Source organism: Chiloscyllium plagiosum, unplaced genomic scaffold (genome assembly GCF_037043375.1).
Source record: "Chiloscyllium plagiosum isolate Xiang-an unplaced genomic scaffold, Cpla_swu_hap1 HiC_scaffold_3, whole genome shotgun sequence".
NCBI classification, from domain to species: domain Eukaryota; kingdom Metazoa; phylum Chordata; class Chondrichthyes; order Orectolobiformes; family Hemiscylliidae; genus Chiloscyllium; species Chiloscyllium plagiosum.
The window spans coordinates 87,598,961-87,626,215 of NW_028270141.1; the positions used below are offsets into that span (position 1 = coordinate 87,598,961).

At 44.7% G+C, this 27,255-nt stretch overlaps 1 protein-coding gene across 2 annotated transcripts in view; it reads left to right on the forward strand.

Annotated features, from left to right (window-relative positions):
• Positions 1-27,255, forward strand: part of LOC122546436 (calcium and integrin-binding family member 4) — a 62,977-nt gene that overhangs the window by 19,554 nt on the left and 16,168 nt on the right. Inside the window, exon 3 of one of the 2 annotated variants that reach the window (XM_087981457.1) lies at positions 12,034-12,130. The exons of the other annotated variant lie outside the window; for it this stretch is intronic. Within the exon in view, the coding sequence (XP_087837583.1) occupies positions 12,034-12,130 (97 nt within the window). The remainder of the gene's footprint in view (positions 1-12,033; positions 12,131-27,255) is intronic. 2 annotated transcript variants of the gene reach the window in all.

The following is a 27,255-nucleotide window of genomic DNA, read 5'->3' on the forward strand; positions in this document are numbered from 1 at the left end:
CGAGAACTGACGGCTCCCAGTTCCGGTAACACGTAGAGTGAGTACAAACCAGACCCGTTGTAAGTACGAGACCTGGTTGTGGCGACGCTGCGGGGAATAAAACACTTATATTCTAGCAGACTCGCCTCTTGGCTGTTTGTTCTGTGTCAGACTACTTTCCTGCGAGCCTGGTCCTTGACCTTGAGAATTTTTTTAAAACAGTGATTTGCATCAAGTAGGTGTCAACTTGGGTTACCTGTTTGCTCGTCAAACAACCTTGTTAATGAGAAAAAAAATTCAGAAAAAGCCTTCGGATTTCAGCGCTTTTTGGTTTTTGGATGTTCAGATAAAGGATCTTCGACCTGTACCAATTTGCTGGATTGCAAGCACTTTATATCAGCAGTTAAAAATGGGAAAATTCTTTTGCATAAGTATTTGAAAGAATTGCCCCCATAAACTAACTTTAGTGTGTAACTAATCAATGTGGTGCATATTTAATTCCTCAAACACAAGACAGATGCAGTTTGAACATTAGTCATAGAGTCATAGAGATGTACAGCATGGAAACAGACCCTTCAGTCCAACCCATCCATGCTGACCAGATGTCCCAACCCAATCTAGTCCCACCTGCCAACACCCGGCCCATCTCCCTCCAAACTCTTCCTATTCATATACCCGTCCAAATGCCTCTTAAATATTGGAATTGTACCAGCCTCCACCACTTCCTCTGGCAGCTCATGCCTTACACCCTCTGTGTGAAAGAAATTGCCACTTAGGTCTCCTTTATATCTTCCCCTCTCACCCTAAATCTATGCCCTCCAGTTCTGGACTCCCCAACCCCAGGGAAAAGACTTTGCCTATTTACCCTATCCATGCCCCTCATAATTTTGTAAACCTCTATAAGGTCACCCTTCAGCCTCCGACACTCCAGGGAAAACAGCCCTAGCGTGTTGAGCCTCTCCCTGTAGCTCAAATCCTCCAATCCTGACAACATCCTTGTAAATCTTTTCTGAACCCTTTCAAGTTTCACAATATCTTTCTAATAGGAAGGAAATCAGAATTGCACGCAATATTCCAACAGTGGCCTAACCAATATCCTGTACAGCCGCAACATGACCTCCCAACTCCTGTACTCAATACACTGACCAATAAAGAAAAGTGTACCAAACACCTTCTTCACTACCCTATCTACCTGCGACTCCACTTTCAAGGAACTATGAACCTGCATTCCAAGGCCTCTTTGTTCAGCAACACTCCCTAGGACCTTACCATTAAGTGTATAAGTCCTGCTAAGATTTGCTTTCCCGAAATGCAGCACCTCGCATTTATCTGAATTAAACTCCATCAGCCACTTCTCAGCCCATTGGCCCATCTGGTCAAGATCCTGTTGTAATCTGACGTAACCCTCTTCTCTGTCCACTACACGTCCAATTTTGGTGTCATCTGCAAACTTACTACTTTTGAAATATTATAGTTTTTGAATTTTCTTCCTTGTCACCATGACCTAGGTAACATCCTCCTCCTTGATAAAGACAGATACAAAGTATTCATTTAATACTTCTGCTATTACCCCTGCTTCCATATATGAATCTCCCTATTGGGTCCTGAAATAGTTCTACTCCTCATCTTACCAACCTTTTACAATTTCTTTGCCTATGGAAGATGTTGGTATTTCGTTTTACATTTGATTCCAGTCTCTTTGCTTCTTAAACTTCCTTTTCAATATTTTGTCTTCACTATGATCTTCTCAGTGGCAGCTGAAGACAGGCAATAAATGTTGGCCCACCCAACGCTACCCACATGCCATTAGTGTTAAAAAAAAACAGTTTTGTTCTCAATTGTATTTTCTACCTGATACCTGTTATAAACAATTTTTTTTCTTCATTGTCTTAATTTCCATTTCCTCATCCATCCATGCAGCTCTGGATTTGTTTGCCCTCCTTTTTCATTTTGAGGAAATATACCTTGACTGTATCAAAACAATTTTGTCTTTGAAGAGATCTTATTGTTCAGCTACAGTTTTTTTCACCAACTTTGGTTCCATTTTATCTTGTCCAGCTTTGTTCTTGTTCCATTGATGTTACCTCTAGCCCAGTTAATTATTGTTACTCTGAATTGTTCATTTTCTTTTCCAATGTCACCCTAAACCTTATATAATGATTACTGTCCTCTTAATGTTTTCCCATTGTCGCTTGAGCTACACCATCTTTCCTGTACTGCATTTTTTGTTTTATCCTTCATCTCTTTACTCATTTGCATGTGACATTTGTAGTAATCCACAGATTGTCACTCTTGCTACTTTTCTACCTAGCTCCCTAAATCCTGACCAGAGGACCATGCAGTTTTTCCTATCTGCCACTGGTGCCAACGTGGATCACAATGTTGGGGTGACCACGATCCTTCAGAAGAATATCCTGCAGCCTGTCTGTAACATTCTTGGTCTGGCAGTCTGAGACAAATCTATGACTACAGAATGGTCCAACTAAAAAATCTCCTTTCACTACTACTTTGCCACTCTATTTTATTGTCTCCTGTACAGCTGAACAACCTGTACTGCCATAGGCCTGGGTCTTGCTGCACTTCTGAGGAACTATTGTCAGTACCCAGAATGGAGAGCCAACTATGAGCAAAATCATCTCAGGGACTGTTAAGTATCTGAATCTCTTAGACTGCCTAGTAATCATCCATTCCCAACCTGCTTGCAAACCCTCATACTGTAGTGTGACCACATCTCTAAACATGCTATCCATGTAGTTCTTTAACTCACATATAAATTAGTGACGCCAACTGCATGAGTCACATAAATTAGAGGCTGGTTATAGTTCCTTCACTCAGGAGTAAAGTTCAGTAATGTCCAGATGGCTCAAAACAGGGTGCTACAGAATTTCTTTAAAGTTGATAACAAGACAAGATTTTATGCATTTGGTTAAAACATATTATGCATTTTAGGAGTTAGATGGAGCTGTTAGTTCCTGTTCAGGCATAACAAGTATTGATTAAGTAAAGATCTGATTCTCTTTATCTTGTGGCTTTGCAAGGTGTGATGGCTTAGCTTCATTCATTAGCTAGAGTCATTTTGTAATGCCCATTTTAGTCAGTCCATTCTAAAACTAAGCAACAGAGTATTATTTTTTAAATTTATGATTTGTTTCCTGTCTTGTGGACATGACACTGCATTTACACAGGTTTCATTACAGTCAGTTCTGTTATAATGCAGTAGTTCCTAACGCATGCAATCCCATGTTATAAGAAATCACATAATAACAGCACCATTTAAATTAATGGAGCTGGAATCGTGTAGAACCAATATATGCTTTAAAACTTCATTGTTTAGAAACAATGTCCCCAATTTGTCAATTGTGTTACAGCGAATTTGTGTTAATGAAACATGCGTTATAATAGAATGATCTGTATCATAATTTCACAGTTCTGTTTTCATGTTTACTTATCATGCAAACCTATTTAATATGCAAATTTGCCTTGGATTCTGTAAAGACCATTATTTGCTTTACTGGCTCAAATGGAGCATATCTAACAGCATCAAGTCGAAAAGTGTGGTGCTGGAAAAGCACAGCATGTCGGGCAGCATCTGAGGAGCAGGAGAATCGACGTTTCAAGCATAACCTGTTCATTGGAAATGAGGGGGTGGCCTAAGGGGGGGTTAAAAGATAAATGGGAGGGGCTGGGGCTGGAGGGAAGGTAGCTGAGAATGCAGAAGGTAGATAGAGGTGGAGAGTGATGATGATAAATCGGAAAGGGGGGGGGTGGAGCAGTTAGGTGGGAAGAAAGATGGACAGGTAGAACAGTTCAAGAAGGCAGTGCCGAGTTGGAAGGTTGGCTTTGGGATAAGGTAGGAAGAGGGGAAATGAAGAAACTGTTGAAATTTACATTTTTTTTTGCAGCAGAGCGGCGGGAGCTGGGCGGAAGTGAGGTCAGAGCACGGAGGCTGTTGGGAAGTATAGTGATTGTTATTTAAGTACTTACTTCGAAGCCAGCGGCCTTTTTTGCAACAAAGAGCAGGGGAGCTGGGCAGAAGTGAGGTTAGAGCACAGAGGCTATTGGGAAGGTTAGTGAGTCCTATTTAAATACTTACTCGAAACCAGTGGTCTTTTTTGCAGCAGAGAGTGGCAGGAGCTGGGCAGATGTGAGGTCGGAGCACAGAGGCTGTTGGGAAGGTTAGTGATTAAGTGAGGAGATTACACCACAGTTGAAGACAATGAAGGCATGACTGCTAAGCTGATTCAGTGTGGGAGGTCAGGGACACAGATGGTGTTTCTGGCACCTATAGCTATGGAAAGTGTGTGTACACATTCAGCTTCTGAAGGAGCATGTTGCAGCACTGAAGAAAGAACTCGATGATCTCAGGCTCATCGGAGAGAACGAGAATTTTCTGGATAGGAGCTTCAGCGAGTTTATTACACCGAGCATACCAGAAGAGAGAAGGGAGATGACAATGAGGAAGGAAGAGATGGTTCAAGTACAAGAGACCTGGTGGGAAGTACCTCTCATGAACAGGTCAACTCTCTTGGAAACTGTTGAGACAGATGACACTGCCAGTCTGAGAGGCAAACAGGTCTGCCAATCAAAAATTGGCGTGGAGGCAGAGCTGAGGAGTCAGACATCTGGTAGGCAGATTTGCCACTGCAACACAGGTGTGTTTAATTAAGTAGATGGGGGTGGGGGGGGATGGGGGTGGGGACAAACTGGAAATTTAAGAAGAAAGTTAAAAGGAAAGTGAGAATAAGAAGTTAAGAAAGACAACAGAATCAATGGAGCAGAAAACTCAAGAAGGGATCATGGTCAAGTGAAATAGGGATTAATAGGAAGGGTGAGGGGAGTAACAAATTAAAAATATTATATATGAATGCACAAAGCATAAGAAATGAGGTGGATGAGCTTGAGGCTCAGTTGGAAATTGGCAGGTATGATGTTGTGGGGATAACTGAGACATGGCTTCAAGTGGACAGGGTCTGGGAAATGAATATTCAAGGATGTACATACTATTGAAAGGACAGACTGACAGGCAGAAGGGGTGGGGTGGCCCTGTTGGTGAGGGATGATATTCAGTCCCTTGCGAGGGGGGATATAGAATCCAGAGATGTAGAATCAATATGGATAGAGCTGAGAAATTCTAAGGGTAGAAAGAACCTAACGGGAGTTTTCTACTGGCTCCCAAACATTAGTCTGGATATAGGGAGTAAGTTGAATAAGGAGTTGAAATTGGCCTGTCGCAAAGGTATTACTACAGTTGTTATGGAAAAGCACAGCAGTTCAGGCAGCATCCGAGGAGCAGTAAAATCGACGTTTCGGGCAAAAGCCCTTCATCATTATTCCTGATGAAGGACTTTTGCCCGAAATGTCGATTTTACTGCTCCTCGGATGCTGCCTGAACTGCTTTGCTTTTCCAGCACCACTCTAATCTAGACTCTGGTTTCCAGCATCTGCAGTCAATGTTTTTACCTACAGTTGTTATGGGAAATTTCAACATGCAGATAGACTGGGAGAATCAGGATGGTACTGGACCCCAGAAAGGGAGTTTGTGAAGTGTCTCCAAGATGGATTCTTCGAACAGCTTGTTCTGGGGCCTACCAGGGAGAAGGCAATTTTGGATCTTGTGTTGTGCAATGAACCGGATTTGATCAGGGACTTCGAAGTAAAGGAACCATTAGGAGATAATGACCATAATATGATAAGTTTTCATCTGCAGTTTGAGAAGGAGAAGGGAGAATCAGAAGTGTCTATTGCAGTTGAACAAAGGGAACTATGGAGCTATGAGGGAGGAACTGTCCAAAGTTCAATGGTTCAATACCCTGGCAGGGGTGGCAATGGAACAATAATGGCAGGTATTTCTGGATATAATGCAGAAGGTGCAGGATCAGTTCATTGCAAAGTGGAAGAAAGATCCGAAGGGGAGGCAGGGCCGCCATGGCTGACGAGGGAAGTTAAGGACTGTATAAAGATAAAAGAGAAGTATAACATAGCAAAGAGTGGGAAGCTGGAGGACTGGGAAACTTTTAAAGAGCATCAGAGGATAACTAAAAAGGTAATACGCGGAGTAAAAATGAGGGACGAAGGCAAACTGGCGAAAATATAAAAGTGGATAGTAAAAGTTTTTTTAGGTATGTGAAAAGAAAAAAATGGTTAAGAGTAAAATTGGGCCCTTGAAGACAGAAATAGGTGAATTTATTATGGGGAATAAGGAAATGGCAGAAGAGTTGAATAAGTACTTTGGATCTGTCTTCACTGGGGAAGACATAAGCAATCTCCTAGATGTTATAGTGGTTGAAGGACCTAGGGTAATGGATGAACTGAAGGGAATTTATATTAGGCAAAATAGTGTTGGATAGACTTTTAGGTCTGAAGGCTGATATGTCCCCAGGACCTGATGGTCTGCATCCCAAGGTACTTAAGGAGGTGGCTGTAAAAATCGTGGACGCATTGCTAATCATTTTAGAATGCTTTTATAGATTCAGGATCAGTTCCTGCGGATTGGAAGATGGCTAATGTTATCCCACTTTTCAAGAAAGGAGGGAGAGAGAAAACGGAATTATAGACTGCTTAGCCTGATGTCAGTGGTTGGAAAGATGCTGGAGTCAATTATAAAAGATGAAATTAGAACTCATTTGGATAGTAGTAACAGGATAGGTCAGAGTCAGCATGGATTTATGAAGGAGAAATTGTGCTTGACTAATCTTCTGGAATTTGGTGAGGATGTAACTATGAAGATGGACAAGGCAAAGCCAGTGGATTAGTGTACCTGGACTTTCAGAAAGCCTTTGATAAAATCCCACATAGAAGATTAGTGAGCAAAATTAGGGCACGTGGTATTGGGAGCAAAATACTTACTTGGTTTGAAAACTGACTGGCTGACCGGAAGCAAAGAGTAGAGATAAAATGGGTCCCTTTCGAAATAGCAGGCGGTGACCAGTGGGGTACCACAAGGTTCGGTGCTGGGACTGCAGCTATTTACAATATACATTAATAATATAGATGAAGGTATTAAAAATAATATTAGCAAATTTGCTGATGACACAAAGCTGGATGAAAGGGTGAAATGTGAGGAGGATGTTATGAGAATACAGGGTGACTTAGACAGGCTAGGTGAGTGGACGGATGCATGGCAGATACAGTTTAATGTGGATCAATGTGTGGTTATCTACTTTGGCAGCAAGAACAGTAAGGTAGATAACTATCTAAATGGAGCTTAAAAATGTGTTGCTGGAAAAGCGCAGCAGGTCAGGCAGCATCAAAGGAGCAGGAAAATCGACATTTCGGGCATAAGCCCTTCTTCAGGAATGTCAATTCTCCTGCTCCTTTGATGCTGCCTGACCTGCTGCGCTTTTCCAGCAACACATGTTTAAGCTCCGATCTCCACCATCCGCAGTCCTCACTTTCTCTAACTATCTAAATGGAGTCAAGTTAGGTAAAGGGGAAGTACAACGAGATCTAGGTGTTCTTGTACATCAGTCAATGAAAGCAAGCATGCAAGTACAGCAGGCAGTGAAGAAAGCTAATGGCATGCTGGCCTCATAACAAGAATAATTCAATATAGGAGCAAAGAGGTCCTTCTGCAGCTGTACAGGGCCCTGGTGAGACCGCACCTGGAGTATTGTGTGCAGTTTTGACCTCCAAATTTGAGGAAGGACATTCTGGCTATTGAAGGAGTGCAGCGTAGGTTCACGTGGTCAATTCCTGGAATGGCGGGACTATCATATGTTGAAAGGTTGGAGTGACTGGGCTTGTACACACGAGTTTAGAAGGATGAGAGGGGATCTGATTGAGATGTATAAGATTATTAAAGGATTGGACACTCTGGAGGCAGGAAGCATGTTTCCGCTGATGGTTGAGACCAGAACCAGAGAACACATTTTTAAAAATAGGTCATTTAGAACAGAGCTGAGGAGAAACTTCTTCACCCAGAGAGTGGTGGATATATGGAATGCTCTGACCCAGAAGGCAGTGGAGCCAAGTCTCTGGATACTTTCAAGCATCTGCAGTTCTCACCTTCTCATAACTAATAGCATGGTTGGACTGAATAGCCTGCTTCTATTTTGTGTATTCTTTGAAATTCTACATTTCTTCATCAATAATAGTCATGTGATTAAATTGTCATTCACTGTACAATATGATCTCGTGACCCTTTCAGGATTTTAAACAATATGATCAAACAGATTTCAGTGTCCTCTTTATACACCCAATATTCACTCTAGCATCTGTCACTAAAAATGATTCTAGCTTAATTTTGTATGACCCAAAATGTAACTTCACATTTTCTCCAACTTTGATTTCATGTATTTACTCCCTTAAAAGCCATAAAAAAATTACACAGCATAGAATCACTAATGTATTAAGTGAATGAGGCTGCACTTGTGAAGGCGTGAATCTATGTGAGCTAACCTCACACCATTCTTTCAAATTAAATCATTGGCACCAATGCTAATCATTTCACAAGGACTGGAAAGATTTGCTAGTGTAGAAGAAGGGACAAGTTAAAATGTAAAATGCGTGAAGTACAACTAAAACCCATGGTGCATGGTTTTTTGGTGTCCTCTCTAGTGTAGTGGCTATAGAAAGCAAATTTCCCTGCTCTGTATTATCCAGAAAGTGCATAATTCTAGTATCTGAAACATATTTCAATTGCAGCGGATGTATGGGCATTCAAGCATCCTACTGGAAGTAGAATACTAAATTAACATGCGTATGTCAGTACCCACATGGAAATGAGAACACAGTTTGAAATTTATTGCTGCTGTACAAGTTTCTCAGGAATTTGAAAACTTGTCAATCAAATGGTGGGCTAGTTTCCCAAGCTAAGAGCCTCCTTCAGTAACCCTTTGTTACGACATAGCTGTAAACCCTTCTGCTAATTAAACCAAACACACAGAAAAATCACCTTGCCTTGTAATCTTTTAAAGTATGAGTGACAGAGAACAACCCAAATTCCACTGTTTAACAAACAATATCAATTTTATTGCTTAACGCTAAAAGTGAACATTAAACAATAACTATTTACAACTGTAAGCCTCCTTTTTCCGAAGGATTTGTTATCTACCCCCCACTCTATAATAACATACTGATCTAATGAAGCTTCTATTAAATTTACAACAACTTAATTTTCAAAACCAGACAGCGGCCATCGTCTCCAGTGTCGATCTTCCTCTGTTTGTAGATCTCACTGGGTCGTCCTTGGTCTTCTGCTGCAAAGATGTTTATATGAGAAAGGTACCTTTGACAGAGAGTGTGGTGAATAGCAGTCTTTCAGTTGGAGCTCTTTCTGGCCAACTGTCCAAAATGCCTGCTTTTTTTATACCCCAAACATCAGATTGTCTCATTGATTTGATGTCAAAACAGTAAAATTCAAATTCGATTGGGTTTTAGTATCTTGGGGCATAATTTAAACGGATTGGTTAAATTCAAACTGCTGTGAAAACAACTGAGGTATCTAGGTTACAGCCAAGTATTACATCTTTCAATTTTCCAGCACACTCTGTGACTGCTAGTCAGTCGTGTTCTTCCCAGGCCTCTTATACAAGCATTTGGTGTGCCCCCAGTTTCAAAAACAGGCCTCAATTTCTAACCTCTCCTCAGCCTTCCTCATTAGATTTCTCTCCCCACTCCATTATTCAGAAGGTCCCTACATGTCCCTAGCTGCAACTTTTCACTGTAAGTATGTCTTCCCAACTCAAGCTGGTTTTGCCAATTCTGCAGCCTCAAATATCCCTCTCTGCTCATTGAAGGTACCATGGCTATTGTTTCCACTTGAAAATGTGAGAGTGATTGGAGGGCATCAAAATAAGACAGACAGGCAATCATAAAAAAAATGAAAGAGTATATTGAAGAGTATTTCTTTCACCACAATCTTATTGTGAATAATAATGGATGGGCTCCAAATTTCCCATACTCTGTGAAAGCATCATAAAATGGAGTTCTCAGTTATAAACTTGCTGTTTCAAGCTCAACACATTTTATTTCAGAAAATTAATTTCTTGAAAAAAGAAAAATTAAAGGATACAAAATGCTAAAGCTGTAGGAAATCCAAATTAAACAGAAAATGCTTTAGAAAACATCTGTGGAGGGAGAAACAGGCTATGTTGCAGGTCGATATCCTTTCATTATAATATTAAAGGATACATGGAATGAGCAGATGACTACAATTATTTGAACACCATAGTCAAACACACTTGATGCACCAAATAATTCCTGTAGTGCAACATCTTATAATTCTGTATACATCAGAAATTTTGAACATTATACTCAGTTTTCCTCCATCAGCCCAACAACACTGCAATAACTAATTTTTATTTTCACTTTGTCACATAATACCTTATTCACTTTAAAATTTGATCTGGAATTTGCTTTTTGAATTTCTGTGGTCTTTCATGTGGAATTTTCTTGAAATTTACCAACTTTATCAAAATGAAATGTTGGTATTTAAATTTCATACCAAATTCTGGCTAACTATTCTCGAATTAGGAAAACAAGCTGTTTATTGTAACCTTGCAGTACACCAGAATTGATTCCAAATCTATGCTAGTTTAGCTAAACTCAGTCAGTGTAGGACTTAAAATTCTGTAATTAACCTTAGACCCTTGGATTATGAAAGGGAAAGTAAGCTATTGCATGTAATCTCCTGATTTTCTGTAGAATGCCTATATGTGTGGATGTCAATTGAACATAGGCTTGTAATGAGCTATCATACCTCTATGATTGAATAACACACACGCTATTTTGGTTACTTAGTGAAGAATGGATATATTGAGCAATTTACCAGAGCATTGCTGATGTTTAGAAATTGTATTCTAACAGGGCTAAAGTAAATAATGTACTTTCATACATTAAGAAAAACTTTAACTGCGAAGGGCAAACAGGTTTGGGTACAAAAGTGGAGAGGTCAATGAAGTCTTAAACATTAGCATCCAGTCCTACCCAAACCTGAGTGATTTAACAGGTGAATGGAAAAAAACCTGTGGAGCTGTAATATGAGTAATTAAAATTATTTGAAGAGACAATTGCCAGAGGATTTAATCCAGCATTCTAGCCTTAACTGTCAGAACTTGTGGACTTGGTCTGAATAATTCAGGCAAGGGTACAGCAGGTAGTGCTTTTTCAATATTAGCTGATAGCTTGTAAAACCTTCAAATAGCGAAACAGAATAGCTACTTAGGTAAGAGACTTGTGCTACATGACTTCTTCTGACCATGTCTTGACAGATGATTTGCAATGTCTTGAAAGTTAGCTGTCTGGTTGTGGATTTCAATCACTTTGTTCTGCCTTTCTCTGTAGTCAGCCTTGACCGACAGGAGCTTATACAGTTCTACCTTGCAGCTCTGATGATGAACTAAAGAGCAGTAGCATAGCTGCCTTCTGCTTAGTCACATGCCCTTTATAGGACAGGGGTTGGACACAGAAATGCCAACACTGGGTCCTCAGTCAGATGATCAGCTCTCTCAACATCTCTAAGTGGCATTATAGAACCATAGAATCCCTACAGTGTGTAAGCAGGCCATTTGACCCATCAACGCCACACCAACCCTATAGATTGAATCTCACCCAGATCCAATCCTCCTACTCTATCCTTGTAACCCTGAATTTCCCATGGTTAATCCACCTAGCCTGCACATCCCTGGACACCCATGGTCAAGTTAACATTTCCAATCTACCCAACCTGCACATGTTTGGACTGTGGGAGGAAACCCATGCAGTCACAGGGAGATCCACACAGACAGTTACTTCAGGGGAAATCCTTTTTATAGATTTGGTTCATCACACCACTTCAGTCTGGTTGAGAAACTCAGAAGCAAGATGCTTATTAATGCCACGATTGAGTTGTACAGCTCACCAACAGAAAAAACATGGAAACAGCCTGCAACTGGCCACCCCATTACGTGTAGTTTGTTAAATTAAAATTCTACCTAGTGTATATCACAATCACAGGATGTTACAAAATACTGTTAGAGTCACTGTTTTCACTTGACGAAATATCTTGTGGGGAGAAAACTTGAGATTATGTTCTCATGCCCAGTTAACAAATATACAATAAAACTTGTGTTTTAGTGTTCACCAGAAATTTCTTCAATTGGCTGATGAAGTAATTGACTACAAAACACAACATATCACATCAGAACAAGTCAGCAGTATTCCAGCAATAAAGGTGCGTGTCTGATTATCTGTTAACGGTAAAATCACAATAATGTCTATTGTGTAATACAAATTGTCTTCGTACATAAAATAAATGGTTGTTAAGGCCAGCTAAGACCCATTGGGACTCAATTCATCTGATCCCTGGGCAGAGGAGGAGCAGCGCAGAAGAGTCACAAAAAAGTGCAACAATAGCACATAATCAACAAGACTAAGGAGGTGCTATTCTTTACTATGAGAATTTCTTTATTGTGAATTGAATCTGAAATGAGAATGTTATGCTTCAGTTATACAGGACATTGATGAGACTGCATCTTGAATACTGTGTGTGAGGAAGGATGTAATGCATTGGAGGCATTTCACAGGTTTATTTGATTGTACCTGGAATGACTGAGTTGTCTTAAGAGGATAGATTGGGCAGACTGGGCTTTCTTTAGAAGAATGATGGATGATTTAATTGAAATGTATAAGATGTGAATTGTCTTGACAAGTTGAACAGGGAAAGGATGTTTCCTTTTGTGAGTGAATCCAGAACTAAGGGGGCACTGCTTTAAACTTAGGGGTCACCATTTTTGAACTGAGGTGAGGGGATTCTTTTCTTTTTTGGATAAATTTGTAACTTTTGAACTCTTTGCCTCACAATGTGAGTTAATTGAATATTTTTAGTTCAGAGATTATTAGATTCTTCTGAGCACCTTCTTCCATATCTTTCACCCATCCCTACACCTTACAGGTGACCACAGCCAACCCATTTTTACCCATTATGGTCCCCATTAGCAGTTTTTCTTTATTTCTGGCTCACCATTATCCTTTCCTTTTTCTGCCCAACTGGTGTTCTCTTTCTGGGCTGCATCTCTACTTATTTTTATAGAAGAATACAGCGCAGTACAGGCCCTTTGGCCCTCGATGTTGCGCCGATCCAAGCCCACCTAACCTATACTAACCCACTATCCTCCATATACCTATCCAATGCCCGCTTAAATGCCCATAAAGAGGGAGAGTCCACCACTGCTGCTGGCAGGGCATTCCATGAACTTACGACTCGCTGAGTGAAGAACCTACCCCTAACTTCAGTCCTATATCTACCCCCCCTTAATTTAAAGCTATGCCCCCTTGTAATACCCGACTCCATACGCGGGAAAAGGTTCACACTGTCAACCCTATCTAACCCCCTAATCATCTTGTACACCTCAATCAAGTCACCCCTAAACCTTCTTTTCTCTAATGAAAACAGCCCCAAGTGTCTCAGTCTATCCTCATACGATCTTCCTTCCATACCAGGCAACATCCTGGTAAACCTCCTCTGCACCCGTTCCAGTGCCTCCACATCCAGTATGGCGACCAAAACTGCACACAATATTCCAGATGCGGCCGCACCAGAGTTTTATACAACTGCATCATGACCTCAGGACTCCGGAACTCAATTCCTCTACCAATAAAAGCCAGTACGCCATATGCCTTCCTCACCGCACTATTTACCTGGGTGGCAACTTTCAGAGATCTGTGTACATGGACACCAAGATCCCTCTGCTCATCCACACTACCAAGTATCCGACCATTAGCCCAGTACCCCATCTTTTTGTTATTCTTCCCAAAGTGAATCACATCACATTTAGCTACATTGAATTCCATTTGCCACCTTTCTGCCCAGCTCTGCAGCTTCTCTATATCCTGCTGTAACCTGCCACATCCTTCCTCACTGTCAACAACTCCTCCGACTTTCGTATCATCCGCAAACTTGCTCACCCAACCTTCTAACCCCTCTTCCAGGTCATTTATAAAAATGACAAACAGCAATGGTCCCAAAACAGATCCTTGCGGAACACCGCTAGTGACGGCACTCCATGAAGAAACTTTGCCATCAACTACTACCCTCTGTCTTCTTCCATCCAGCCAATTCCTAATCCAAACCTCCAACTCACCCTCAATGCCATATCTCCGTATTTTCTGCAGTAGCCTACCATGGGGAACCTTATCAAACGCCTTACTAAAATCCATATATACCACATCTACCGCTTTCCCCTCATCAACCTCCTTCGTCACCTTTTCAAAGAATTCAATAAGGTTTGTGAGGCACGACCTGCCCTTCACAAAACCATGCTGACTATCCTTGATCACATTATTCCTATCCAGATGTGCATAAATCCTATCCCTTACCATTCTCTCTAAGACTTTGCCCACAACAGAAGTGAGACTCACCGGCCTATAGTTACTAGGGTTATCCCTACTCCCCTTTTTGAACAAGGGAACCACATTTGCTATCCTCCAGTCTTCTGGCACTACTCCTGTAGACAAAGAGGACATAAAAATCAAGGCCAATGGCTCTGCAATCTCCTCCCTTGCTTCCCAGAGAATCCTAGGATAAATGCCATCAGGCCCAGGGGACTTATCTATTTTCACCTTTTCCAGGATTTCCAACACCTCTTCTCTACATACCTCAAAGCCATCCATTCTACTTATTTGTGACTCAGTATTCACATCGACGACAATGCCCTGTTCCTGAGTAAATACTGAAGAAAAGTATTCATTCAGTGTCTCCCCAATCTCTTCCGCCTCCACACGCAACTTCCCACTACTATCCTTGACTGGACCTATTCCTACCCTAGTCATTCTTTTATTCCTAACATACCTATAGAAAGCCTTAGGGTTTTCCCTAATCCTACCGACTAAGGACCTTTCATGTCCCCTCCTTGCTGCTCTTAGCTCTCTCTTCAGGTCCTTCCTGGCTACCCTATAACTCTCAATCGTCCCAATTGAACCTTCACGTCTCATCTTGAGATAGGCCGCCCTCTTCCATTTAACAAGGGATTCCAATTCGTTATTAAACCACGGCTCCCTCGCATGACCCTTTCCTCCCTGCCTGACAGGTACATAATTATCAAGGACACTCAATAGTTGCTCCTTGAACAAGCTCCACATATCATTTACACTCTTGCCTTGGAGTCTACTTTTCCAAGCCACACATCCTAAGTCATGCCTCACCGCATCATAATTTCCCTGACCCCAGCTATAACTCTTGCCCTGTAGTACACACTTATCCCTCTCCATCACGAGAGTAAAAATCACCGAATTATGGTCACTATAGTAAAAATCACCGAATTATGGTCACTATTGTTTATTGTCTCCCTCTCTCTCCCCACTCCAGTCTTCAGCATAAGTACCAAGTTACAATCAGTTCTGAAGAAGCGTCATTGGACCCAAATCTTTGATTCTGCTTTCTCTCCACAAATGCTGCCAGACCTGCTGAGGCTTTCCAGCAACTCTTATTGTCTCAACCTTACAAATTGGCCACTATCACATTGAGTTATACAGCACAGAACAAATCGATGCTTCAGCCCCTGAACAGTAATGCAGCTCATTCTGAGAATTTAGTGGCCACTAGAATGGAGGACAAATTACTTTTCATGAGCAAATAAGGACAGTAAGAATTATGAACCAACAATGGCTGAGAGGCATTCCTGTACTTTAGGGATTGTTTGTCTGCCAGCCAGTTAAATTTTATGTGTGGTTGTTTTGCATTCAGTAGAAGTGTTTTTTTAGCCTAACTGCAACAATGTCTTGCTCTGTTTCAAGACCATTGGAAACAGTAGGGAGTTCTTCAGGAGTAGATAAGTGTTGGACATATATATCATGTCTCAAACTTCAATCTGTTAGGGACATTCATTAGCTGCAGAGTATTGGAAGCCTGTAGAATTCTTAATTACTCAGTGAATGCAGATGTACTAATGTTTATGCTTCCCCAAGGTCATGCAGATACATGCAGCACCTGAGTGCTGTGGGCAGAACTCCACATGATACACATGTGGCTGTCTATGGAGATCATTAGTGTGGTTCAAAATGCTGTGTTTCACCACAGTGCTATGAATTAGATTATGTGGACACCCATGTTGATATCTGCTTTGTTCCACAAATCCGGACAACACAAGTTTTCTGTACAACTGCAGTAGCTTTATTATCGGACAGCCAGCAAGAGATTCAAAATGTCCCCAAAGTAGCCGTGAGTCTACTTGTGGAGACACTTCTTCATGAATCTTTGCCCTACACACAGAGACAGTATATTTTATAGGAATTTTAAAAAAAATTATTAGTCAGATGGGTGATTGTTATCACATAGTTTAAAGTAGGTAATTATGAATTTACAAAGCCCAATGAATGTCGATATCCTGTGATAATGTGTGAACGGATTACAGAAACTGTTTATCGTATTCTTCATGATTTTGTGTTGATAGGAAGAGATTAAGGCAGAAGGGTTTTGCCTGCTGTAAATGGGGGATTCACATACCTATGTGTAATATGGAGAGGAAGTAAATGGAGGATTCACTTACTTAAGCTAATATGGAGCGAAAGTAGGACAAGGGGAGCGGGAGACAGTTGAATAGGGTTGTGGCCAAGGCTATCAGTCTTGTCTGGACAGGGCAAATATCTGGAGGGCGGCACGGTGGCACAGTGGTTAGCACTGCTGCCTCACAGCGCCAGAGACCCGGGTTCAATTCCCGACTCAGGCGACTGACTGTGTGGAGTTTGCATGTTCTTCTCATGTCTGCATGGGTTTCCTCCGGGTGCTCCGGTTTCCTCCCACAGTCCAAAGATGTGCAGGTCAGGTGAATTAGCCATGCTAAATTGCCCGTAGTGTTAGGTAAAGGGGTAAATGTAGGAGAATGGGTGGGTTGCGCTTCGGCGGGTCGGTGTGGACTTGTTGGGAGGAAGGGCCTGTTTCCACACTGTAAGTAATCTAATCTAAGTAATCTAAAAAAAAAATCTAAAATCTCTATCTGCTACAGGGGGAATCAACAAATGTGGTTCCAGTAGGCTATATTTCTGAGATACAGTCAGCCTCCCCACTATTGAGATGTTCTGCCTTTATTGTAAGAGTACAGGCTTTCAGTTGATATTACAGTAAGTCCTTTAGTAGTGGAATGTTTAACCCTTGAGTCCCCAATGTGTCCTGAAAGAAAAACAAAGCATGGAACTGCCCCTCTGTGGCATTTTAACTTCCACATTCCCTTCTTTTGATCATTTGATGATCAATCTCCTCAAAGCCTATTGTGAAAACATTCAGAAAACAGTGGTCATAAGCACAGAAGCACCAGAATGCAAGAGATCACAATTAATATTGTAATTCCGATATATGCCAACAGGCCTCCCAATCCTCCAAGAATTCCCTCTAGTGTCCACCCTCCCATGCCATCACTGAACTCCTTGTCGATAGTTTGGAGAGTCTGGATTTCTCGCGTGATGTGTTTAGAGAGGTCCGTGATTATAATGGACTCATCAGGGATGGAGGTGCAACATTCTGCCCCAATGATAGCACAGGTACCATCCTCTTTGGCTCGCAGGAAGTCCAGTGCCAAATGATTCTGGAGGGCCACAGTTCTAACTGCAAGTAGTTCTGCGTTAATTTCAGTTAGGGCACTAGCTGTATCATTGGCAACCCTTTCCTATAGAGTCCTGAGCTGGCTAAGTTCTTAAGAATGTAAATAGATTCCTGTCAGGGAAGAGAACATTCCCACCCTAGTGAGAAACCTGGCGAGGGACCTTCTGGATCTCGGGGATGAGGGCAGGTTGCCCAAAACTCGAATGCGAGGTACAACATACCCCATGTAGCCCGACCCCTCCCAATCTGAGGGAAGCAAATCAAGTATGTGCTGTTGTAAGCTGCCAGGGTGGAAACTCCCCCCCCCCCCGCAGCACACACACACACAGCCTGGGAGCAGGATTATTCCAGAGGTGGCCTGAGGTTTTGTTGGTGACGGTGGACCAATCAAATATGAAGTACACATATTCTGTTAAGTTCTGAATAGGTTTGACCCAGGGGTTGGTAGAAGAGCATTCACTCATTCCCACATCAGTGCTGTTGAAACAAATGGTATAGTCGATGGTGTTGTTGAAACTACAAGGGAGGGGGGCCTATGCGATTGGTTGTAATTAGGGTGATACTAGCCCCTGAATGAGGTCGGTTTATACCCTGCTGACTGCTACTCTTGTGCGTCATCGGTGTTAGCAAGGTCACTGGAAAGACTTCGATGCAGTAGCCATTCAGCCAGTTCTTGCCGGCAAAAAGGTACAGGCCACAAAGGGATTCCTCCCACCAAGTGACTGTGGCATGTGGGTACATACCCAGCAGTGGGTGTCTCTCCCCATTATGTGGGCTGTCTGAGAGGCTAGGTGCAAAAAGGTATTATGCTGCAAGCTGTCAATTTGGGATCATCTATTCTCAAGGTCCCCTCTCCCAAAGTTACCAAGATCACAAGTATGGAAAGCATCCTCTTCCTTAGTTGTTGTCTGCCTCTACACTGACTCTTTTGCAGTTGGTTCTGTGTATCCACCGGGGATGGCCTTGTACTTTCACAGCCTTGGGAGTGGTTAGCAGCACCTGGAACTGTCCTTTCCATCTTGGTCCCAGCTTCTTTCGCTCCCAGTCCTATATCAGGACGAAGACCCCTGGCTCGACAACGGGGTAGTTTTCTTCAGGCTGATCATTGCTTTCTCTGTAAGTGTGGTGTACCTGCAAATGCAAACTTTGGAGAGTTTTGGTTAGCTCCTGTAGATACACCCCAACCTCCTCTCCCAGGGATGTTCACATCTAGTCTCTCGGGGAGGGGGTTCGGACTATCCCAGGTCTCCATGGGGTCCTTATGGACTTCCCGTAAATCACTGCAGCAGGAGACAGACTGGTCATGCTAGAAGGGGTAACCCTCATGTGGAATAGGGTTAGAGGGAGGACCTTCAACCATCTTAGGCCTGTTTCCTGTTTTAGCTTCGCCATCTTGTTTTTTTAGGGTACTGTTTGCCCGTTCCACCACTCCAGCTGCCTTTGGGTGGTGGGTACAGTGGAATTGTTGTTTTATCGCTAGTTCCCTGCAAATCCCCTGGTTAATTTTGGCCACGAAGTGCAGCACATTATCTGAGCTAATAGTCTCCGGGAGTCCATATCGGGGAATTATTTCCCTCAGCAGTATTTTCACTATTGGTGCAGCCATGTTGTCCCTCATTGGGATTGCCTCAATCCATCTGCTGAAGACACCTACTATTACCAAACAATTCTTATAACATTGTGCTCTGGGTAGTTTAATAAAATCTAATTGTAAACAATTAAAAGGCCCACCAGGCAAGGGGTAGTCCCGGAACTGCAAGGCATCCCTTTCCCAGCATTTGTCCTTTTACAGATCAAACATGCTTGTGCTCATCTCTCAGCTGTCTTCTGAAATCGGGGTGCCACCAGGTCTGTAACAAAGTGCTGACCATTCCCTTCTTGTCTAGGTGTGTACAGTTATGTACATAGTCTCCTGGACAGGTAAAAGCAAGGAAGGAACACAGACCTGTCTTGCAGGGGTCATCCATAGTTTGGTATGGGCATCAATGGTGTATCCCATCTGTGACCACAGTCTGTGTTCCACTGCAGGGGCGTTCCCCTGTACTTTACGTATTTCACCCAGGTCTGGCATACCCGTCCTCATACTTTTTGTAACCAGGTGTTGCTGTGAGCCCAAAGGAACTAGGAGAGCGAGATGTAACGCTGCCTGATTGGCAGCAGCATTTACTTGTGCGTTGCCCTTAGAGACTCTGTCAGTTGCACCAGTGTGGGCTGAACATTTGACCACTGCTAGCGTGGAAGGTAACTGTAAGGCCTATAAGAGATTATGTACAAAAACAGTGTTACTATTGGGTTGACCTGTGGAGGTTAAAAATCCCCTAGTCGTGGGCGACGCCAAAAGCATAGCGAGAGTCCATATAAATATTGGCCAAACTCTGCTCTGCCAGGATGCAAGCCCATGTCAGGGCAAACAACTCAGCCTTTTGTGCTGATAGTGGAGTTTCCAAGCCTGCACATTCAACCACCTCATCATCAGGGGCGGGACGGTGGCTCAGTGATTAGCACTGTTGCCTCACAGCAGCAGGATACCAGGTTCAATTCCAGCCTCGGATGACTGTGTGGAGTTTGCACATTCTCTTCGTGGGTTTCCTCTGGGTGCTCCGGTTTCCTCCCATAGTCCAAAGATGTGCAGGTCAGGTGAATTGGTCATGCTAAATTGCCCATCGTGTTAGGTGCATTAGTCAGAGGGAAATGGGTCTGGGTGGGTTACTCTTCAGAGGGTCGGTGTGGACTGGTTGGGCCGAAGGGAATCTAATCTAATCTAATCAGTAGCAATCGCGTATCCGGAGCATTGCTGACCTGTAGGTGAAATGTAGGAGCTGCCATCCACGTAGAAGGTGAAATCTGCATGTTTAAGGGGCAAGTCAGCTAAATCGCCTGAGCAGAGGTGAAGAGGTGATTCTGTAGCAGGCAGTCGTGTTCGGGAGATGAGAGGTGCTGCAGGGGTTCCATCAGGAAGGTTGCAATGGGAGAAGGTCAGTAGTGGGTTGTTGAGTAGGACTGCTTTGTATTTGTTCTGGCATGCCTGTGTTAAATGTTGAGTCTGCTGGGAAGTGAGAAGATCGACAACGGAGTGTGTGGTTAAAACTCCCACCGTTTGGTGTAGGGTGATGTTTGAGATGGCTGATACGAGGACATGTATAGCAGGAAGTAACTGTGAGCAGGGCTTAGTTGACATGTATGCCACCGGGCGCTTCCTGTCTCTGTGAGTTTGAGTGAGGACAGCAGTGGCGCATCCATCCTTAAGGGTGACATACATTTTGGACGGTCGGTCGTACAGGGGGGCTTGCAGGAGACTTTTTTAATTCGGTAAATGCCGTCAGCTGGTGGGTTGTAAGGATAAAGTCGGGGGGGGGGGGGTTACATTGGTTGATGCCAGTGGAGTCAATCAGCAAGTGTGAAGGGCGACATTTGAAATCCATGGCCTACAGAAATTTAGAAGGACGAGGAAGGCTCGCATTTGTTTAGGGGTCGTAGGCGGTGGGATTTCTGCAATGGGTCGAATGCGTTCTTCTGTCAATTTCCATTCTTCTGCGAAGAGGAGATGCCCCAAAAATTTCACCTCCTTATGACAGCGCTTGACCATATGGAGTGGAACCACAGACTCAAGAGAGTGTATAAAGTTCAGTAGTACTGTGTTACTGGTCTCGCAGTTAGACAGGCTGTTACTGGCGGCAAGCAGGTAATTTACATATTGGACAATTGCAGATCGTTGTGGGAGTTTCAGGGTCCATAACTGTGGAGGGTTTGTGAGGATAGGATCAGTGAGTGGACAAATCCCTGGGGCAGTCAGGTCCAAGTATATTGCTGGCCCTGGTAGGTAAAGGCGAATAAATATTGAGAGTCCAGATGTAACAGGACGGAAAAGAAGGCATAATAATGTAGATCAATATGTAGCTGGGTTTGGGACGAGGGGATATAGCAGTGCTACGATCTCATTGGTCTTCCTCAGGTCCTGCACCAGCCTCTAGTCCCGTCAGCCTGTTTTGAGCACTGGGAAGATTGGGGTGTTGCGAGGTGATTTGCACAGGATCAGGATACCTTGTGCCAGGAAAGAGTCAACGAGGGTCTGGATTTCAAGTTCTGCCTCTGGTTTAATGGAATACTGTGGGATTGAAGGCAGGCTCTGGTTTGCCTTTAGTTGTATTTGTACGGGAGAGCAAGGGGTGCAGCCGACTTCATAGTTAGAGGCAGCCCACAGCTAGCATTCAACGACCTTGGTTGGGTTCACAGAGGATGCGTGGCGGGTCAGGGTGCTGACCTTTTGTTGTGGGTATTTCTCAGTATTTCAAACAGCCCTCTGTGAAATGTTGCTCAGTCCCCTGGTGTCGGAAGCAAGTTGTGTCAGGCTGTAGGCAAGGTAGCCCACATCTTTAGGTTTCAACCGTGGGATGATGTTTCGAGTGATTTGTGGGACTACCAATCCCGTTTGCCGCCACAGGTAGTAGCATAGAGTACAATGGGTGAGTGGGGGAGGGGATGAAAGTGATAGGTCAGGGAGGAGAGGGTGGAGTGGATAGGTGGAAAAGGAGATAGGCAGGTAGGACAAGTCCGGGCAACTCATGGGGACAGTGCTGAGCTGGAAGTTTAGAACTAAGGTGAGGTGGGGAAAGGGGAAATGAGGAAACTGTTGAAGTCCACATTGATGCCCTGGGGTTGAAGTGTTCCGAGGCGGAAGATGAGGCATTCTTCCTCCAGGTGTCTGGTGGTGAGGGAGCGGCGGTGAAGAAAACCCAGGTCCTCCATGTCCTCGGCAGAGTGGGAGGGGGAGTTGAAATGTTGGGCCACGGGGCGGTGTGGTTGATTGGTGCGGGTGTCCCCGAGATGTTCCCTAAAGCGCTCTGCTAGGAGGCGCCCAGTCTCCCCAATGTAGAGGAGACCGCATCGGGAGCAACGGATACAATAAATGATATTAGTGGATGTGCAGGTAAAACCTTGATGGATGTGGAAGGCTCCTTTAGGGCCTTGGATAGAGGTGAGGGAGGAGGTGTGGGTGCAGGTTTTACAGTTCCTGTAGTGGGGCGTGGACCTGACCAGGTAGTCACGGAGGGAATGGTCTTTGCGGAAGGCGGAAAGGGCTGGGGAGGGAAATATATCCCTGGTGGTGGTCTGTTTGGAGGTGGCGGAAATGTCGGCGGATGATTTGGTTTATGCGAAGGTTGGTAGGGTGGAAGGTGAGCACCAGGGTGTTCCTTGTTACGGTTGGAGGGGTGGTCTGAGGGCGGAGGTGCGGGATGTAGACGAGATGCGTTGGAGGGCATCTTTAACCACGTGGGAAGGGAAATTGCGGTCTCCAAAGAAGGAGGCCATCTGGTGTGTTCTGTGGTGGAACTGGTCCTCCTGGGAGCAGATCCGGCGGAGGCGGAGGAATTGGGAATACGGGATGGCATTTTTGCCAGAGGTAGGGTGGGAAGAGGTTTAATCCAGGTAGCTGTGGGAGTCGGTGGGTTTGTAAAAAATGTCAGTGTCAAGTCGGTCGTTATTAATGGAGATGGAGAGGTCCAGGAAGGGGAGGGAGGTGTAAGAGATGGTCCAGGTAAATTTAAGGTCAGGGTGGAATGTGTTGGTGAAGTTGATGAATTTTGCTCAACCTCCTCGCGGGAGCACGAGGTGGCGCCAATGTAGCAGAGGAAGAGGTGGGGAGTGGTGCCGGTGTAATTACGGAAGATCAACCGCTCTACGTAGCCAACAAAGAGACAGGCATAGCTGGGGGCCACACGTGTGCCCATGGCTACCCCTTTGGTCTAGAGTAAGTGGGAGGTTTCAAAGGAGAAATTGTTAAGGGTGAGGACCAGTTCGGCCAAACGAATGAGAGTGTCGGTGGAAGGGTACTGTTGGGGACGTCTGGGGACGAACAAATGGAGGGCTTGGAGGCTCTGGTCATGGCGGATGGAGGTGTAGAGGGATTGGATATCCATGGTGAAGATGAGGCGTTGGGGGCTGGGGAAACGCAAGTCTTGGAGGAGGTGGAGGGCATGGGTGGTGTCTCGAATGTATGTAGGGAGTTCCTGGACTAGGGGGGATAGGACAGTGTCGAGGTAGGGAGAGATGAGTTCAGTGGGGCAGGAGCATGCTGAGACAATGTGTCGGCCAGGGTGGATCTTGGGAAGGAGGTAGAACCAGGCAGTGCGGGATTCCCAGACTATGAGGTTGGAAGCTGTGGGTGGGAGATCTCCTGAGGTGATGAGGTTCTGTATGGTCTGGGAGATGATGGTTTGGTGATGGGGGCTGGGGTCATGGTCGAGGGGACAGTAGGAAGAGGTGTCCTCGAGTTGACGTTTGGCTTCAGCGGTGTAGAGGTCAGTGCGCCAGACTACCACTGCGCACCCTTTATCCGCTGGCTTGATGGTGAGGTTGGGATTGGAGCAGAGGGATTGGAGGGCTGCGCGTTGTGAGGGTGAGAGGTTGGAGTGGGGGAGGGAGGTAGACAGGTTGAGGCGGTTAATGTCCCGGCGGCAGTTGGAAATGAAGAGGTCGAGGGCAGGTAATAGGCCAGCGCGGGGTGTCCATGTGGATGCAGTGTGTTGGAGGTGGGCGAAGGGGTCCTCGGAAGGTGGGCGGGAGTCCTGATTGTGAAAGTAAGCTCGGAGGCAACGGAAGAATTGTTCGATGTCACGGCGTGTATTAAATTCATTGATGCGTGGATGGAGGGGGATGAAGGTGAGTCCTTTGCTGAGGACTGATTGTTCGTCCTCAGTGAGGGGGAGGTCTGGGGGGATAGTGAAAACTCGGCAGGGCTGGGAGCTTGGATCTGGTGTGGGTGTAGAGCTGGGAGTGGGGGCGGAACCTGTAACTGGAGTGGGTGTGATGGTGGGGGGAATGGGGGTGGAGTCATGAGCAGGGGTAGTGTTCCCCTCGGGGTTCTCGGGGGTGGGGATAGTGACAGTGGGGTCTGTGGGGGGCATGTCAGCAGAATGCAGGTGAGTGGCGCTGGTGGGGTCGGAAGTGGTGGTGACCACGGCAGTAGGGGTGGCGGAAGTCACTGAGCATGTGGCATCGGAGATGATGTGAAGGGCGGAAGTGATGTCACGTGTGATGCATGAGGAATTGTGAGGGGTGGAAGTGGTTGTGGGATCTGATCTTAACTGTTACTGTGAAGGAAATTGAGCAGGCACGTATGCAGAACTCAGCTTTCAGCGGAACAGTTTTAGGATATACGCTGCTTGTCCCTTCAAACGCGGCGAGTGCCACGGTCTTGCCTGATAGCTGAAATCCCTTATTCTTCACAGTTTCCTAATCCAGGGTGGAAGTGGTTGCCCCTGTATCTATCATAAATAGAATTACATTCCAGCTATCTGCAGGGTAATGTTGGGTTCCTGCTGAGGGGATGTGTGGACAACTGGGAGGTTACTGTTTGGGAATCAGGTGAATGGATTGTTAGAGATGAAACGAGTCTGGGGCGGCCGGTCCGGGCCTGGATAGTTGGGTTCTGGGCGAAGGGGACATTTAGCCTTCCAGTGACCAGGCCTCCCTCAGTTGAAACACTGGTCTGGCTGCCTCACTGGGAATCGGTCCCGTCTCCTTCTAATCCAAGATGCATCAGGGGCGCCCCCCGGTGTCCCTCTCCAAGGTCCCCCTGGGGAGAAGTGGCTTGGTGGGTGTCGCTGGACCAGCATCTGGCGGAGAGTTTGTGCCCAGGGGGTATCCCGGTTCCACTGGAATTCATTAGTACTGATTGGGGATGCGCAGCGCTTGTGGGGCAGCTGAACAAACTCCGTTTTCGGGTGAGATTTGGAGCGTGGTTTGGGATCATTCTGGACTTCCCAATAAGGGCTCTTCTCATCTGGGACCTGGTGTTTTCAGACCAGTCCATGTTGTTCATGCGTATCATGTCAGCAAGACTTGAGGGGACACATTGTAGAACCATTGAGTTAAACAATGGTATGTCCTTCCCAGAGTTAAAAACTTGATCCCCAGCAAAGGTCCCATAGCAGGCAACAAATCTCACCCAGACGTCTCCCCCAGATTCTCCCGCCTTGGGTCTGCAGTCTAGGACCTTGCTAAAGTTAACAGACTGTTGCAGGGCGCATTCTAATGACTAGACAGATGGATTAACTTGAGTGTCGTCTTTGAATCTGTCATATAAATCCTTGTAGGTGAGGACCGGCCCCTTTCCATCACTCTTGCACATCTGCTCCAGCCACTTAGTTACTTATTCTGGTGACAAAGTCATGCAGCAAAGGCCAAACAGATCCCAGGGTGTTGCATTATACATTTGAATGGTGCATCAAATGTACTGAGCGAATTGGGCAGGCTTATCTTTACGGTCTGATGCCTGATTCATAATCATGGTCATCTCTTGGGATTTCAACAGGACATAAACTCCAATAGTGGGCAGCACATCTTCCTCATCTGCTTTGGGGTTCGGCAGCTGCCTGATGGGGAACATAGTTTTGGAGGTGACATGGAGATGGTGAATTTTTGTGCAGAGATTGCAGGATGCCGCAGATTTCCTAGCATACATTTTAACCCGGTCAGCCATGCAAGATCTCCAGGGACTCGGATACGGTGGCAGGGAGGGAGTCGAATGTTTCAACTGGTGGTCTCGGTGCATTGGGATAACATCCCCATTCTTCCTCTAGCTCAGTGACATTCCCTCCCTCCTCAAACAAGGTTGGTATGCTAAGCCTGAGCTTGGGATCCAGAGAAGTCCTTTCGTACTCCTTGCAGTGCTGCCGCTTTAACCCCTCTAGTTTATCCCCCCCAGCCTTAGCCTCTTTGCTTTGTTTATCCTGTTCCCTCTTTCGCCTCCTATCCACCCATTCACATTCTGCCTTTAGTGTTTCCCAGCCCTTCGGAGTCCCATCTGCTGTAACCACCTCTATCTCCTTGTCACAGGCATTATTTCTCCAGCTGGCTAGCAAAGTGTCCTGCCATTTGTTATCGGCCCTCTCCTTCCATTCCTTAATAATGGATTTCTACCTTTTCCCACAGTTTCTCTTTTAGATCAAGTTCACCATTTGCTCACAGGCACCCACATCCCAAGTTCCACCAGAGGCCAGATCTTGTGCCCTGGTCGTTTGTTCAGTGCTGCACTTAATTTTGGACATCTTTCTCCTGATCAGGTAAGTATTTGCACCTGCTTTGAAGAAGGGTCCCTTCCCGTCCATATCAAGTGAATGTCCCAATTTACATTTCTGCTCTATTATAAACAAATTTCCACCAGCAATATTAGTACGGCTGGATGAGAAATTTGCCAAGCCTGATCTCTTTTCTATATATCAATAAATCAATTTCCACCAGCCATATTTAAAAGAGGCAGCTCCTAAACCAGAATTCGCACAATATAGAGTAGCCACCGTTACCCTGCAGTAATTTAGAGCAACTGGACAACTTTCCTTCCTTACAAGCTGAGTCCAGGTGGCTTGTGCGACCTCGTCAAGGTGAAGGTTCCACGGGAAGACGGACAGATCGTCTGGCTGAACACAAGGAGCACTTTGGAGTAAAACACCCCGGAGTGCCCTTTCTGCTCGGTTCTGCCCAATCCAGATTTTCATGCCACTTATTCAGCGCCATGAGACATTCCCAATGTTGAGGTCCGAGTCACAGCACCAAATGTTGATGTCTGTTTTGTTCCACAAATCCGGACGACACAAGCTTTCTGTAAAACAGCAGTAGTTTTATTATCGGACAGCTGGTGAGAGATTCAAACTGACCCTAAAGTACCCTTGTGTCTACTTGTGGTGACACTTCTGCACGAATCTCTGCTCTACACACAGACACGATATATTTTATAGGAATTAAACAAAAGATTTATCAGTCAG